This window comes from Helicoverpa zea, chromosome 1 (genome assembly GCF_022581195.2).
Source record: "Helicoverpa zea isolate HzStark_Cry1AcR chromosome 1, ilHelZeax1.1, whole genome shotgun sequence".
Taxonomy (NCBI): Eukaryota; Metazoa; Arthropoda; class Insecta; order Lepidoptera; family Noctuidae; genus Helicoverpa; species Helicoverpa zea.
The window spans coordinates 4,000,031-4,012,455 of NC_061452.1; the positions used below are offsets into that span (position 1 = coordinate 4,000,031).

The following is a 12,425-nucleotide window of genomic DNA, read 5'->3' on the forward strand; positions in this document are numbered from 1 at the left end:
TAATATTCAACTTTTTATTGTTATATCCTTACAGTACAGTTGCTAAAAGCACGAAATCCAATTGGGACTTGCTCCAACCTACGTAATAATATAAAATATTAGTTGCTTACAACAAAATAAATAAACTTCTTAATGCCCTTTTGGCGTTTTCCTTTATCCAATAATAAGTTAATTTCTTTATGCTTAGTTACTTGTGCAACTTTGAACATGAAGAAATTGATCGATGGCCTCGATTTAAAATCGTTTGAACATACAAACGAACAAGTAAACACATCGCTAGTGATTATAATATACTTAGTACGTAGTATTATATAGACTACACTTGAATAAAGTTTGAAAACAAAAAACGTGGTTACGATACAGTTTCGTATGATCACGGACCCATTACAATGAAATGTACAATCGTTTGTTACTGAACATACAATTGACCGGTGCCGGGCCCCGCTTGGATCGCATCCTCACGACAACACAAACTAAACGATACATACACAGTTATATTCATTCTAGATATGAATTCATTACAATATATAAATATCGTACCGATCAATTGTATTACACTTACTATATTTAAACATCTAGAAAGAACGTTGTTTATATGTCATTAATCAAACGCTATACTAAACAATTACATGGTACATAGGTTACATAGAGCTTAGGTATAACAAGCAACCTTCAAACTTATTCTAAGTGGAGCGCTACTCGTGCCAGCTTCATGTAGTCTATCATAAGTCTAAAATTACACATTTCATAGCTTAGGGTCGGGGGAACTATTGTTACACGCTCAACTACGAGTCAGTTAAAAATCGAGGCCAAACATCGTTCTAATCGCCGTAGCCCCCGCAGTGTACCCTACTGTACCGCTGTGCCGCCGCGGCTGCCGAGGGCCACGGCGATTACTACAGTACAGCTAAACTAAGAGACACCATGGCCGCATGATGCAACTGTAGCGTTCGTCGGGACGCCGCTGCCGGTGCCGAGTCCCGACGAACCTGTTTTGGTTTGGCTTCACAGCCCCAGTTTCGTTACAATATTCGTTCCTACATAATTTTAATGATATTTTACTTCTTTATACTACTACGCTTATATAATAACAGATACGTTTAGTATATAATAAGACCAATAAATATAGCGTTATTTTAGATCATTCATGGCTAATGTGTCTTTATAAAATTTATTATGTCAGATGAGCGCCGCTCTTTCAATATCAAATCCTCAGATTTTATTCTCTTACATAGATGTGAAAAATAAATACAAAAAAATTAACCTAATTTGTGAGCGAAAGTACATAATTCCATGAAACGTTAAATAAAATAACTAAATAGTTCGTACAGATCGCTATGTATAACAAAAAAATATACATTTGAAAGTCGTAAAATATGAAAGTTCATATGGGAAATTAACTAAAAGTTGTTGCATGACTCGAGATCAAACAAAACGTCGTGAATATATCATAGCCGGAAACGGCACAAGCAGTGTTGTTGAGTGTTGCGAGTCGTCCCGAACATTTCGTGCTGTGAGATATTCACCGGGATATTGCAATGTGTCGAGCGGGAAGCGACGCGGCTTCACTCGGCGATGCCGTTGCTCACCGCGCCGGCCTTCGGCGGCGTGCCGCCCACACTCGCCATACTGGAAACAAAACAAATGTATTAGATATCTGTACTATAAACAGAAAATTGGTTTTTGTCTTGTTGCTTGGTCCTAAGTTATTTGCGTTGGGGTAATGTTTTCAAAGAGATGTGGAGGATTAATATAGAAAATGATGACCTTATAGCCGATTATCGGCTACGACGGCTGTTCTCGAGATTAGCCAACTGCGCAGGACATATTACAGTGAACAAGCATTTGCGCCGCTACAGGAGCACTCACTATTCCTTCATTCTCCTCATAGCCCGATGGGACGGCAATCCGACATTCGCGGAGAGAGATCAGGTCCAGGACCGAAATTTATGTGCTCTCCGTTGCACGGGTGTATTAATCACCAACTTGTAGGCTCCGGGCTACTTTGTGAAAGTTTCTAACCCGAGACCTCGTGCTCAGCAGCCGCGCTTGAGACAGCTAGACAGCGATATCAGCGACAGGAACTCGGCGTGGTTGCGCTATATATAACATACGTGTGTGTGGGCGCGTCGAGCCCCATGAGCGCGAGGGCTCGCAGCGCGGCGCGGGCGCAGGCGTCGTGCGAGGCTCGCGTGGACGCGCTATATATAACATACGTGTGTGTGGGCGCGTCGAGCCCCATGAGCGCGAGGGCTCGCAGCGCGGCGCGGGCGCAGGCGTCGTGCGAGGCTCGCGTGGACGCGCTATATATAACATACGTGTGTGTGGGCGCGTCGAGCCCCATGAGCGCGAGGGCTCGCAGCGCGGCGCGGGCGCAGGCGTCGTGCGAGGCTCGCGTGGACGCGCTATATATAACATACGTGTGTGTGGGCGCGTCGAGCCCCATGAGCGCGAGGGCTCGCAGCGCGGCGCGGGCGCAGGCGTCGTGCGAGGCTCGCGTGGACGCGCTATATATAACATACGTGTGTGTGGGCGCGTCGAGCCCCATGAGCGCGAGGGCTCGCAGCGCGGCGCGGGCGCAGGCGTCGTGCGAGGCTCGCGTGGACGCGCTATATATAACATACGTGTGTGTGGGCGCGTCGAGCCCCATGAGCGCGAGGGCTCGCAGCGCGGCGCGGGCGCAGGCGTCGTGCGAGGCTCGCGTGGACGCGCTATATATAACATACGTGTGTGTGGGCGCGTCGAGCCCCATGAGCGCGAGGGCTCGCAGCGCGGCGCGGGCGCAGGCGTCGTGCGAGGCTCGCGTGGACGCGCTATATATAACATACGTGTGTGTGGGCGCGTCGAGCCCCATGAGCGCGAGGGCTCGCAGCGCGGCGCGGGCGCAGGCGTCGTGCGAGGCTCGCGTGGACGCGCTATATATAACATACGTGTGTGTGGGCGCGTCGAGCCCCATGAGCGCGAGGGCTCGCAGCGCGGCGCGGGCGCAGGCGTCGTGCGAGGCTCGCGTGGACGCGCTATATATAACATACGTGTGTGTGGGCGCGTCGAGCCCCATGAGCGCGAGGGCTCGCAGCGCGGCGCGGGCGCAGGCGTCGTGCGAGGCTCGCGTGGACGCGCTATATATAACATACGTGTGTGTGGGCGCGTCGAGCCCCATGAGCGCGAGGGCTCGCAGCGCGGCGCGGGCGCAGGCGTCGTGCGAGGCTCGCGTGGACGCGCTATATATAACATACGTGTGTGTGGGCGCGTCGAGCCCCATGAGCGCGAGGGCTCGCAGCGCGGCGCGGGCGCAGGCGTCGTGCGAGGCTCGCGTGGACGCGCTATATATAACATACGTGTGTGTGGGCGCGTCGAGCCCCATGAGCGCGAGGGCTCGCAGCGCGGCGCGGGCGCAGGCGTCGTGCGAGGCTCGCGTGGAGGCTCCGCTGCCGTGGCACATCACCGGCGGCTCCGTCGACAGCGACACCAGCGACAGGTACTCGCCGTGGTTGCGCTGGAAACACAAACAGTTAGACAATCATTTAAAAATCGAAGACTCCTGGTCTACGATTTTAAGTAGGTCAAATTAAAGATTCCAAGATTTTCTTTCGTACACGGGTAGTTACAAATAAAGCTAATATAAGCGTGTTAAAAATCTAATACAACTTTGTATAGAAAAACATTTTATTCAGTGTGCAAACTTTATCAACGTATAGTTAAATAACTTTTATAGATCCATATATTCTTATTTTGTTGTGTATTAGTACAAAAAAAATAGTTATAGTAGGCACAATATGCAAAAAGAATAATCATACTTTACTGATTTTAGAGCAGGTTAAAAAAATGATAAAATATAAGAAAAATTTTGATGATGCAGATATGTTCTGACTAGCTTCTGCCAGCGGTTTCACCCGCATCCCGTGGGAACCTCTGCACGAACCCGGATAAAAAGCCTATAGCCTTCCTCGATAAATGGGCTATCTTACACCGAAAGAATTGTTCAAATCAGACCCGTAGTTCCTGAGATTATCGCGTTTAAACAAACAAACAAACTCTTCAGCTTTATAATATTAAGTATAGATAATGATTCTGGACCACCAGTTTTTTTTTTGCACTGACAAAACAAAACAAGACAAAACTATTGAGCAAGCCAACACACAATCAAATCTCATCATATTACATATCTTACCTTGGGGAAATCGGAGAACTGCACAGTGAAGCCGAGCAGCTGCGACAGGTACATGAGCTGGTCCTTCGCGCCCGGCGTGTTGCCGCCCGACCCGCCCGTCGCGCTCGACTCGCTCACGCCTGACGACACACATAACACGTTAGAAAAAATTCAAATCAAATCAAAATACCTTTATTTTCAGGCAGCATTGGCCCATAGATATATATCTTAAAGACTAACAAACATATTATATTATACAAAATTTTTAGTATATAAAAACATAAATCTATGTTTATATGTTAGTAACACTTTACTATGCACTATCTTTGTCACTGTGCAGTCCTGTGGCCAGAAGTTCTCGTCCAATACAAGGTGCGGACACACGTGGGCACTTTGTCGTGGGAAAAGACTGCCGTCGGCAGTGATGACATACATTCTTATAAGTCTTACGCTGACTAGTGATGACTGTATCGCGTTTGCTGCAAAGCGGCGGCTATGCTGCTAGCCCTCATTTATGCGTGAATCAATAAATTGATTGTTTTGTTTTTCATTCACAAAGGTTTGCAAAATTAAAACAATTTACCTACATTCATAATGAAATAGAACTTGCGCTTCGATACTTTGTTTATCTTGTCATACAGTGATATTTCGACAATTTAATATTTTGTATTAATTCTTTATAAGAACCCTGTTGTGGCCTTATTACCTCTGTTTATGTATGACCCTATGTATAAGTGAAGTGGTACTGACCGTTGGGTTGCTGTGGCTGTCCCGTCCGCTGGTGGTAGTCCATGAGCAGCACTCCGGGCACCGGCTGCCGCACCTCGCTGTTCGCGCCGCCGTTAGGTACATCACCCTCCTACGAACATACATAACAAAGATAAATAAAAAGAAAAAAAATTTCAACACTAAATGCGTTGAAATTTTCGAAACGGTTAGAGCCTCGAGTAGGAATTTCGTAATCGTCGTTTCAGGCGAAATCCGGCCACTGCTGGGCAAAGGCCGCCGCAAGGTTCGCCTCTTTGGCCGATTTTCAGAAACAGCTTTCCGGCAATCTTGGCTAGATCCTCCGTCCATATAGTAGGGTGCTTACCCACGTTGCGTCTTCGAGGTCATTGACACCACCACTCGAAAAGTTTTCTGTCCCATCTGTCATCAGTTCTGCAAGCTATGTGCAACAAATTGAACCTTATAACAAAGAGTAAAACTTACTTTTCGCTTGGCGTCAGGGCTGGTCTTGGCGTCAGCGGCGGCGGCGTCGGGGCTGCAGCTCTGCTCGGGCTTGCCGCTCATCTCCATCGCTAGTAACACGTCTGCAACGTTCATGTATAGCCGTTTGTTTTGGGTAACATTAACGTATTATATATGCCACTTGGATGTTTAAATGAATTTTAAACAGGTTACATTTGTACTGTCTAAAGGTGTCATTTCTATAGACGACAGAATTGCGCGAATACGCGACATGCCTATAGTATTTATTTACCGTGACTATTACCCATCAAAGCGAGTAGAAAGTGTGGTAAGAACAGTAAATCTGGCTATAGTGTGAGCTGGTACTGGTTGCCAGATTATATGTCGGATATAACTTGGCGAGGATTTGGATTGTTTAATTACGGTTGTAACTGTAATTTAGTGACATAAAGAGGCGTCTGTTACTTGTGAATTATTCTATGGATATTGTCAAACATTCTAGGTCAAATACGTACGCTAGGCACGACCAAAACGATCAATTATGAGTGAACTAACGAAGAGTTCGAGATTTTGGCGTTACTAAAAATTGCCCCGACAGTTTTGCTATTTTGGCGATGCTACTTTCATCGGAGATTGTCCTTTACGGTATCTCTTATAGTGACGTATGATACGTACTGTGCGCGGCGCGTCGCTTGGCGGTTTTCTTGTTGGGCCCGAGCCCGGTGGCGCAGTGCGGCGGCGCGTCGCACTGCACGAGGAACTCGCGGCGCCGCGCCGCGCCGCGCTCCTCCAGCACGCGGTACTGCGGCGAGCGCGCGCGCACCGCGTGCCGGGCCACCGCCAGGCGGGAGATCGGGTTGTCCGCGCTGCCCGCCGCGCCAGCTCCGCCCGCGCTGCCCTCCTGTCACAGCAAAAATACTTTGTTATAGATATACTCATGCTAGTAACATATTAAAGTTATTAAATCCTTTTTAAACCTGCGTAACGTCCTTAAAACCAATGTTGATACTCATCACGCCTTCCATACATCCTACGTTATTTATATGATGATGCTTATAAATACAGGATTGTATTTTATTCAGTGCCCAAATTTTGTTAACATGTTAAGTTTAGCTAGATATTTTTTATAAAAAAGTATATTTTTATTTCTTTCTCTGTAAAAAAAGTTATTGATAACGAAAGATGTTTATTTCGTAACCGTTTGTGTCAGTCATCATAGTAAACACGCGCAACCCGTTTCCGCAAATAAGAATAGTTAGTGTTCATATTTTGCTGACTTTAGGAAGACAAAACCATGAAAAAAAAATACTGATAATGCAGGTATGTTATATTCTGAACCACCAGTTTTTTTTTTTGCACACTGCCTAGAATTCAATCCTATATATTGTGACAACAATATACACAAACTATAATAATATACCTTGATGAGATTCCTAGGTTTCTTCTTAGCGGGCTGCTGCCTGCGCTTGTCGTGCGGCGGGCGGGCTCGCAGCAGCGCGGGCGGCCAGCGGCGCCGCATCTCGTCCAGCATGCGCTCGGCGGCGCGGCGCTTGGAGACCTTCTTGCCGTTGCCCTCGCCTTCCGTCTCCATGTCGCCCACCGTGCATACTGTTACGAATACCTGGGGGAAAAAAGGAGTTTTAGTTCATAAGTTGAAATAAAATTTATTGTAGAATATCTTAAGAACTCAGTTAAAAAACAATCAAAATGAATGGTTCATAAATTGAATGTAAATCTTAAGCTTTCGATTGCCATTTTTGTATTGGCAAAGTATCTACTTGGGTGACATAAAATGCCAGATTTTTTTTGGAAGTGGAGTGCGAGATATAGAAAGGATTGCTTTGTTTGCCTGATTGGTAATCTTTATCTTTTTCTCTACGATATGAAAGATTCTTTCAAATCTTATTTATTGAATGCATGCTAATATACAATGTTTTATTTCTTATGACTGAACTCGTAAGAGTATCTCCGTCACGAAACTAACAATGCGCCCCGAATACACTTTTCCTGATTTACTAAATCGGATATGTCAAGTATAAAATCTATGTCACATTTCTGAAACTACTCCATGCTTTTTTATGGCTGCCCGCCTACGTCAGACTTTTGTAGTACAGATAATCAGGCAGAATCTTGTAGTTCTGACTAGGATTTTCTAACCGACTTTTTTTAGAACGTTAGCGTTGTACTATTGCTAACAAGGAATTCTATTATCTCCTACAGAAAAGCTGTCACCGATTGTCGGACGTGGGCGGGCAGCCTCATGACTAGGTATCTATTGGAAAACCTAAAGGCGAGCTTCCACCGACGTATGACGCACTCCAATGTTTCTTTTGGTTTACTCGCGCTAGTAAATGTTATCAAATTGAGTGCAAACTTTTCTAGTGCGCGAACTATTTTAGTGGAATCTGTGTATGTGAAAACTTTTCCTCTTCCTACTACCCAACATCCCCAATTCTTACTCTTTTCCCTTTAAATACTCGTTCTTCCAGCTAATATTTAAAGTATACTGACTCGCATATGCGGCGGGCCGCGCTCGGACTTGACGGTGAACTGCACGGAGAGGTTGCGCTTCAGCGCCAGCTCGTGCACCAGCGACACTGGGGACTTCACCTCCGAGTTCAGCAGGTCAGCACTCGCTTCTGTACCTGCTGGATATTATATTTCGAGATTAGTATAAAATATTTTGGTATAAAGATTTCGGTCTTAAAATTGACAAAATATAGAGGCAAAATATTTTAAAAACTAAAAGACATCCATTTTAAATGCTACTGACAATGCTTGTAAAGTTTTTCATTTTAAACATGCATGATCATAATAATCAATGACTTTTTTTACACAGCTACACTTTTTTTTTGGTTTAACGCTAATTTTATCAGTATAGGCGTGTGAAGGTCTGTGCATAATATTCAAGTGTATTACACAAACCTGCGTCGGGCGTGGCCTGTGCAGGCGCGGGCGCGGCCTCAGCGCGGGCGAGAGGCCGCAGGTCGCGCAGGGCCCGCGCGGCGGCGTCGTGTCGCGCGGCCTGCGGCGTGGCGCCCTCCCCCAGCCAGCCGCGCCCGCCCACGCCCACTCGCACGCGGTACACGAGGGCCGGCCCGTAAGTTCCGCCTATTCGGACTAGTCGATTGCTGCCCGCGACGGGAGGCACTGTTGTGTACACGGCTGGCTGGCATAGCTTCATTGCTAATGCGTTAAGCTCCACTGTTGGCATTACTGCTCCTGTTGAATATACAATAGGAAATTTTTATCATCATCATTTGACATATTGAAACTGAAAATAATATTGTACCACCTTATACAGGAATGGATTTTAAGCAGTGCACAAAAAAACTGGTGATCCAGTATCATTAACAGAACATATCTGCATCATCAGTAAAAATTTTTTTTTTCATTATTTTGTCCTCCCTAAAATGAGCAAAATATGGATACCAACTATTCTTACGCGCTTGAAGCAGCGCTCGCGTCAGTAAACCGGTTTCGCGTTGCCGCCGTGCCTACTATGACGACTACGACTATACAATCGGTTACAAAATAAACATCTTTCGATATCAATAACTTTTCTTTTTTGTACTAAAAAACACGACAAAATAAAAATATACGTATCTATAAAACTTATTTAACTATAAGTTGACAAAGTTTGCGCACTAGATAAAATTAATTCCTGTATAACATATGTTTTTAACAAATAAAGGACAACATTCATTTCGTACCCAAAACTGAAAGTGCCGGCCAGAAGAAAAAAATAGTCGATTCTTGTAGAGAATAATGCCCTGAAGATTTTTTACTATTACAAGAATTGTCTACAATTAACCCTAGGCTGCTATTTGACTTTGAAAATACCAAAAAGTCCCACAATGTTTGGATCATTACATTACGGCCTCAAACTGGAGAAGGCAGCCGCTGCATTCAAACGACTCCTGCCCAACCTGGGAAGTCTTTAAATGATCCCCCTCTCGCTATGGGGAAGTCAGACTCTTACTGACTAAAACCCATCATGGGGAAACCAGGGCCGCGGTAATTCTTTCGAACAATCCCGCAGCCTCTATAGGCCTTGTCCCCGCAAAAATATCGTACAATTCTTGTCGAGGATGCCCTGAAGATTTTTTACTATTATAAGGAACGTCTTCGGTTAACCCTCAGACTGCTATGTGAGTTTAAAGTGTGAGAACCGTGAATAAGAATAAAAAAATCTATACTTGAATGTTACGGCAAATAACGTCCACAATATCGTTTTAACTAATCGAACATCTACCATATACCCCCCCCCCCCCCTCCTGCTACGCCGAGGAGACTTACTGATTTAAACCCATCATGTTCCTTCTGATAATGTACCCGGGCCGCGGTAACTCTTTCGAACAATCCCGCAGCCCCGGCAGGTTTGGCCCACCTGGGGTTTGCTGACTCTCTGAGGGGGGCGTGAACAATGCTTGCCGCCGACACCTGTTGTCTCCAAGAGAGTGACGGAGGGACGATGAGCCACTCGAAATTCTATAGGGGCGAAGGGGAATGGGATGCCTTCGTCTCCTTCTGCGAAGCATGCCAGAGAAGGAGGTGGTGGAATAACTGAGAGTTCACGCCTCGCATCCCAGCCGCTGAGGTGGACGTGGAAGACACTACGCGCGTTGGGTGTCGAGAAGACTCCCGGCACCGTAGACGTCGGTCTGTGGGCGGTGAGTTTAGGGAGGCTCATGGTCCCTCCGCCTCCTTGGAGACTACAGGCCCGTGTCGGCGGAGCAAGCCCACCTCAGACAGTCAGCAAACCCCAGTGGGGCCCACCAGGGTCAAAACCTGCCAAGGCTGCGAGATTGTTCGAAAGATTTACCGCGGCCCTGGTATAATATCAGAAGGAACATGATGGGTTTGAATCAGTAAATCTCCTCGGTGTAGCAGGAAAGCCCCCCCTTCCTGCTATGCTGCCTCCGGCTCCCCTTGCTGCCTCCGGGTATATGGTAGACGTTCGATTAGTTAAAAAAATATTGTGGATGTTATTTGCCGTAACATTCAAGTATAGATTTTTTATTTACAGTTCTTACACTTTAAACTCAAATAGTAGTCTGAGGGTTAACCGAAGACGTTCCTTATAATAGTAAAAAATCTTCAGGGCATCCTCGACAAGAATCGTACGATATTTTTGCGGGGACAAGGCCTATAGAGGCTGCGGGATTGTTCGAAAGAATTACCGCGACCCTGGTTTCCCCATGATGGGTTTTATACTTCGGCCGTTCAGAGAATGCGTTCCTGACACCTATCAGTTAGTCACGACTAGTGATGGGCACAACATAACACTGAGTTCGTTACCGTTCCTTCAAAATGAACCGCCGCATTATTTTAAGATTATTTTCGTTTTAAATTGGCGGAATCATTTGTTTTATATTTTAGTTATTTAAGTGGAAACCAAAAAAAGGTAATATTCATATAATAAAATTGTTTTATTTATTCTTTGTTACAAGTACATTGAATTGAATGTGCGAACAGAATATTAATCAGACTCCGATTTGCTTGAGGAGGTGGTGTCTTCATCATCATCTTCGCCTACATGTATAATTATATTATTATCAATAACAGAATCAATCCTGATATCTCGGTCTAACAAAAGCCGGGTAATCAAATAAAAACAGATCGAAAACACTTGAAAAACGTGGTCTATGCGCACGAAACGACAACGGACGACTGTTTTAGCGTCACAAAATGGCGGCCCATAACGCCATTTGGGGTTACCATTTTTAATCTAAGTATAAAAATGCGGTTTGGTCATAGTTTTATTTTTATATTTCATAAACGTTATAATTAAGTCTTATAGTCCATTATTTTCCAATTCTTAAAAAGAAAATCAAAACGTATTATTTTATATTATAACTGTATAAGAACAGATTACGATACTTGCCTGTTATTTTTAGCACAGCACTACAAAATATAAACCGCTGACATAACCTTGTAATAGCGCAGTATAGATTTAGAAAAATATTGTTTACCAAGTTATTTGACACTCAGTTTGGCACAAAATTATAACATTCATTGATTATTGATATAATAATGTTGTTTTAATGCTCCTCAATTGTTAAAACGGTAAACAACCAGCAAAAATATTTTTATCGTAACTGCAACGCCATTGCAAAGTTACGTCGTCAGTTCAATCGCGACGTGTCAGGAACGCATTCTCTGAATGGCCGAACTATAGTCAGTAAGAGTCTGACTTCCCCATAGCGAGAGGGGGTCATTTGAAGACTTCCCAAGTTGGGCAGGAGTCGTTTGAAGGCAGCGGCTGCCTTCTCCAGTTTGGGGCCGTAATGTAATGATCCAAACATTGTGCATTTTTTGGTATTTTCAAAGTCAAATAGCAGCCTAGGGGTTAATTGTAGACAATTCTTGTAATAGTAAAAAATCTTCAGGGCATTATTCTCTACAAGAATCGACTATTTTTTTCTTCTGGCCGGCACTTTCATTTTTGGGTATAAAATGTTCGAGACTTGAATGATCTCCTTTATCTTTATCTTTGTCTTACTTTTCCCAACTTGGTTAAGGTCTGCTTCTAGTCTTACTGGAGTGTAATGAAGAATGAAGCTGAGTACCACTGTTTCACATGGAGCTACTGCCTATCTTACCTCATCCCAACTGGGTAGTTTTGGCAAGCTATACTTATATAGTTACATGAGACGGTTATAACTAAGCTATAGTTACATAAGAAGGGTTAGTACCGGCATGTCGATGATGCGGGTGGTGGGCGGCGTGCGGCGCGGGCGCGCGGGGCGGCGGCGGCGGGTAGCCGGTGGCCGACAGCGCCGCCTGCGCCGCCGCGTGCTGCGCGCGCTTTATTGACGACCCCTGATACAACACAACAGTTATTCAAATTTAAAAATAAATAAAATAAGAACAAGTTTTTAAAAATTATCAAATAATTTGAACATCCAGTTTGATGACAGAAAGCGTGGAGCGTTTATGTAACCTTTTTTTTCAGCTAGTCCGCCATCTTGGAGAGCCCGCCATATTGGATTTGTAATAACGCTTCTTAGCGAGTCATATATTGTCATCAGAATTCAGAGTGTGTGCAAAATTTTAACCTGGTTGAAGACCGGGAATTGGG

At 44.9% G+C, this 12,425-nt stretch overlaps 2 protein-coding genes across 6 annotated transcripts in view; both read right to left on the reverse strand.

Annotated features, from left to right (window-relative positions):
• LOC124635041 (double-stranded RNA-binding protein Staufen homolog 2) overlaps positions 1–12,425 on the reverse strand; it is an 18,523-nt gene continuing 6,098 nt past the window's right edge. The window contains exons 7-16 of one of the 5 annotated variants that reach the window (XM_047170820.1): positions 12,040–12,166; positions 8,267–8,563; positions 7,853–7,986; positions 6,762–6,962; positions 6,017–6,242; positions 5,363–5,463; positions 4,901–5,009; positions 4,172–4,290; positions 2,115–3,496; positions 1–1,629 (exon numbers count right to left, since the gene is read on the reverse strand). In XM_047170820.1, coding sequence (XP_047026776.1) covers positions 1,566–1,629; positions 2,115–3,496; positions 4,172–4,290; positions 4,901–5,009; positions 5,363–5,463; positions 6,017–6,242; positions 6,762–6,962; positions 7,853–7,986; positions 8,267–8,563; positions 12,040–12,166 — 2,760 coding nt within the window. In that variant the 3' untranslated portion in view covers positions 1–1,565. Of the gene's footprint in view, positions 1,630–2,114; positions 3,497–4,171; positions 4,291–4,900; positions 5,010–5,362; positions 5,464–6,016; positions 6,243–6,761; positions 6,963–7,852; positions 7,990–8,266; positions 8,564–12,039; positions 12,167–12,425 lie in introns of all 5 variants that reach the window. The other 4 variants (XM_047170844.1, XM_047170828.1, XM_047170836.1 and 1 more) reach the window with 4 other exon arrangements.
• LOC124635031 (nucleoporin Nup188) overlaps positions 11,460–12,425 on the reverse strand; it is a 16,751-nt gene continuing 15,785 nt past the window's right edge. The window contains exon 17 of the mRNA XM_047170795.1: positions 11,460–11,521. The gene's annotated coding sequence lies outside the window, so the exon portion shown is untranslated. The remainder of the gene's footprint in view (positions 11,522–12,425) is intronic.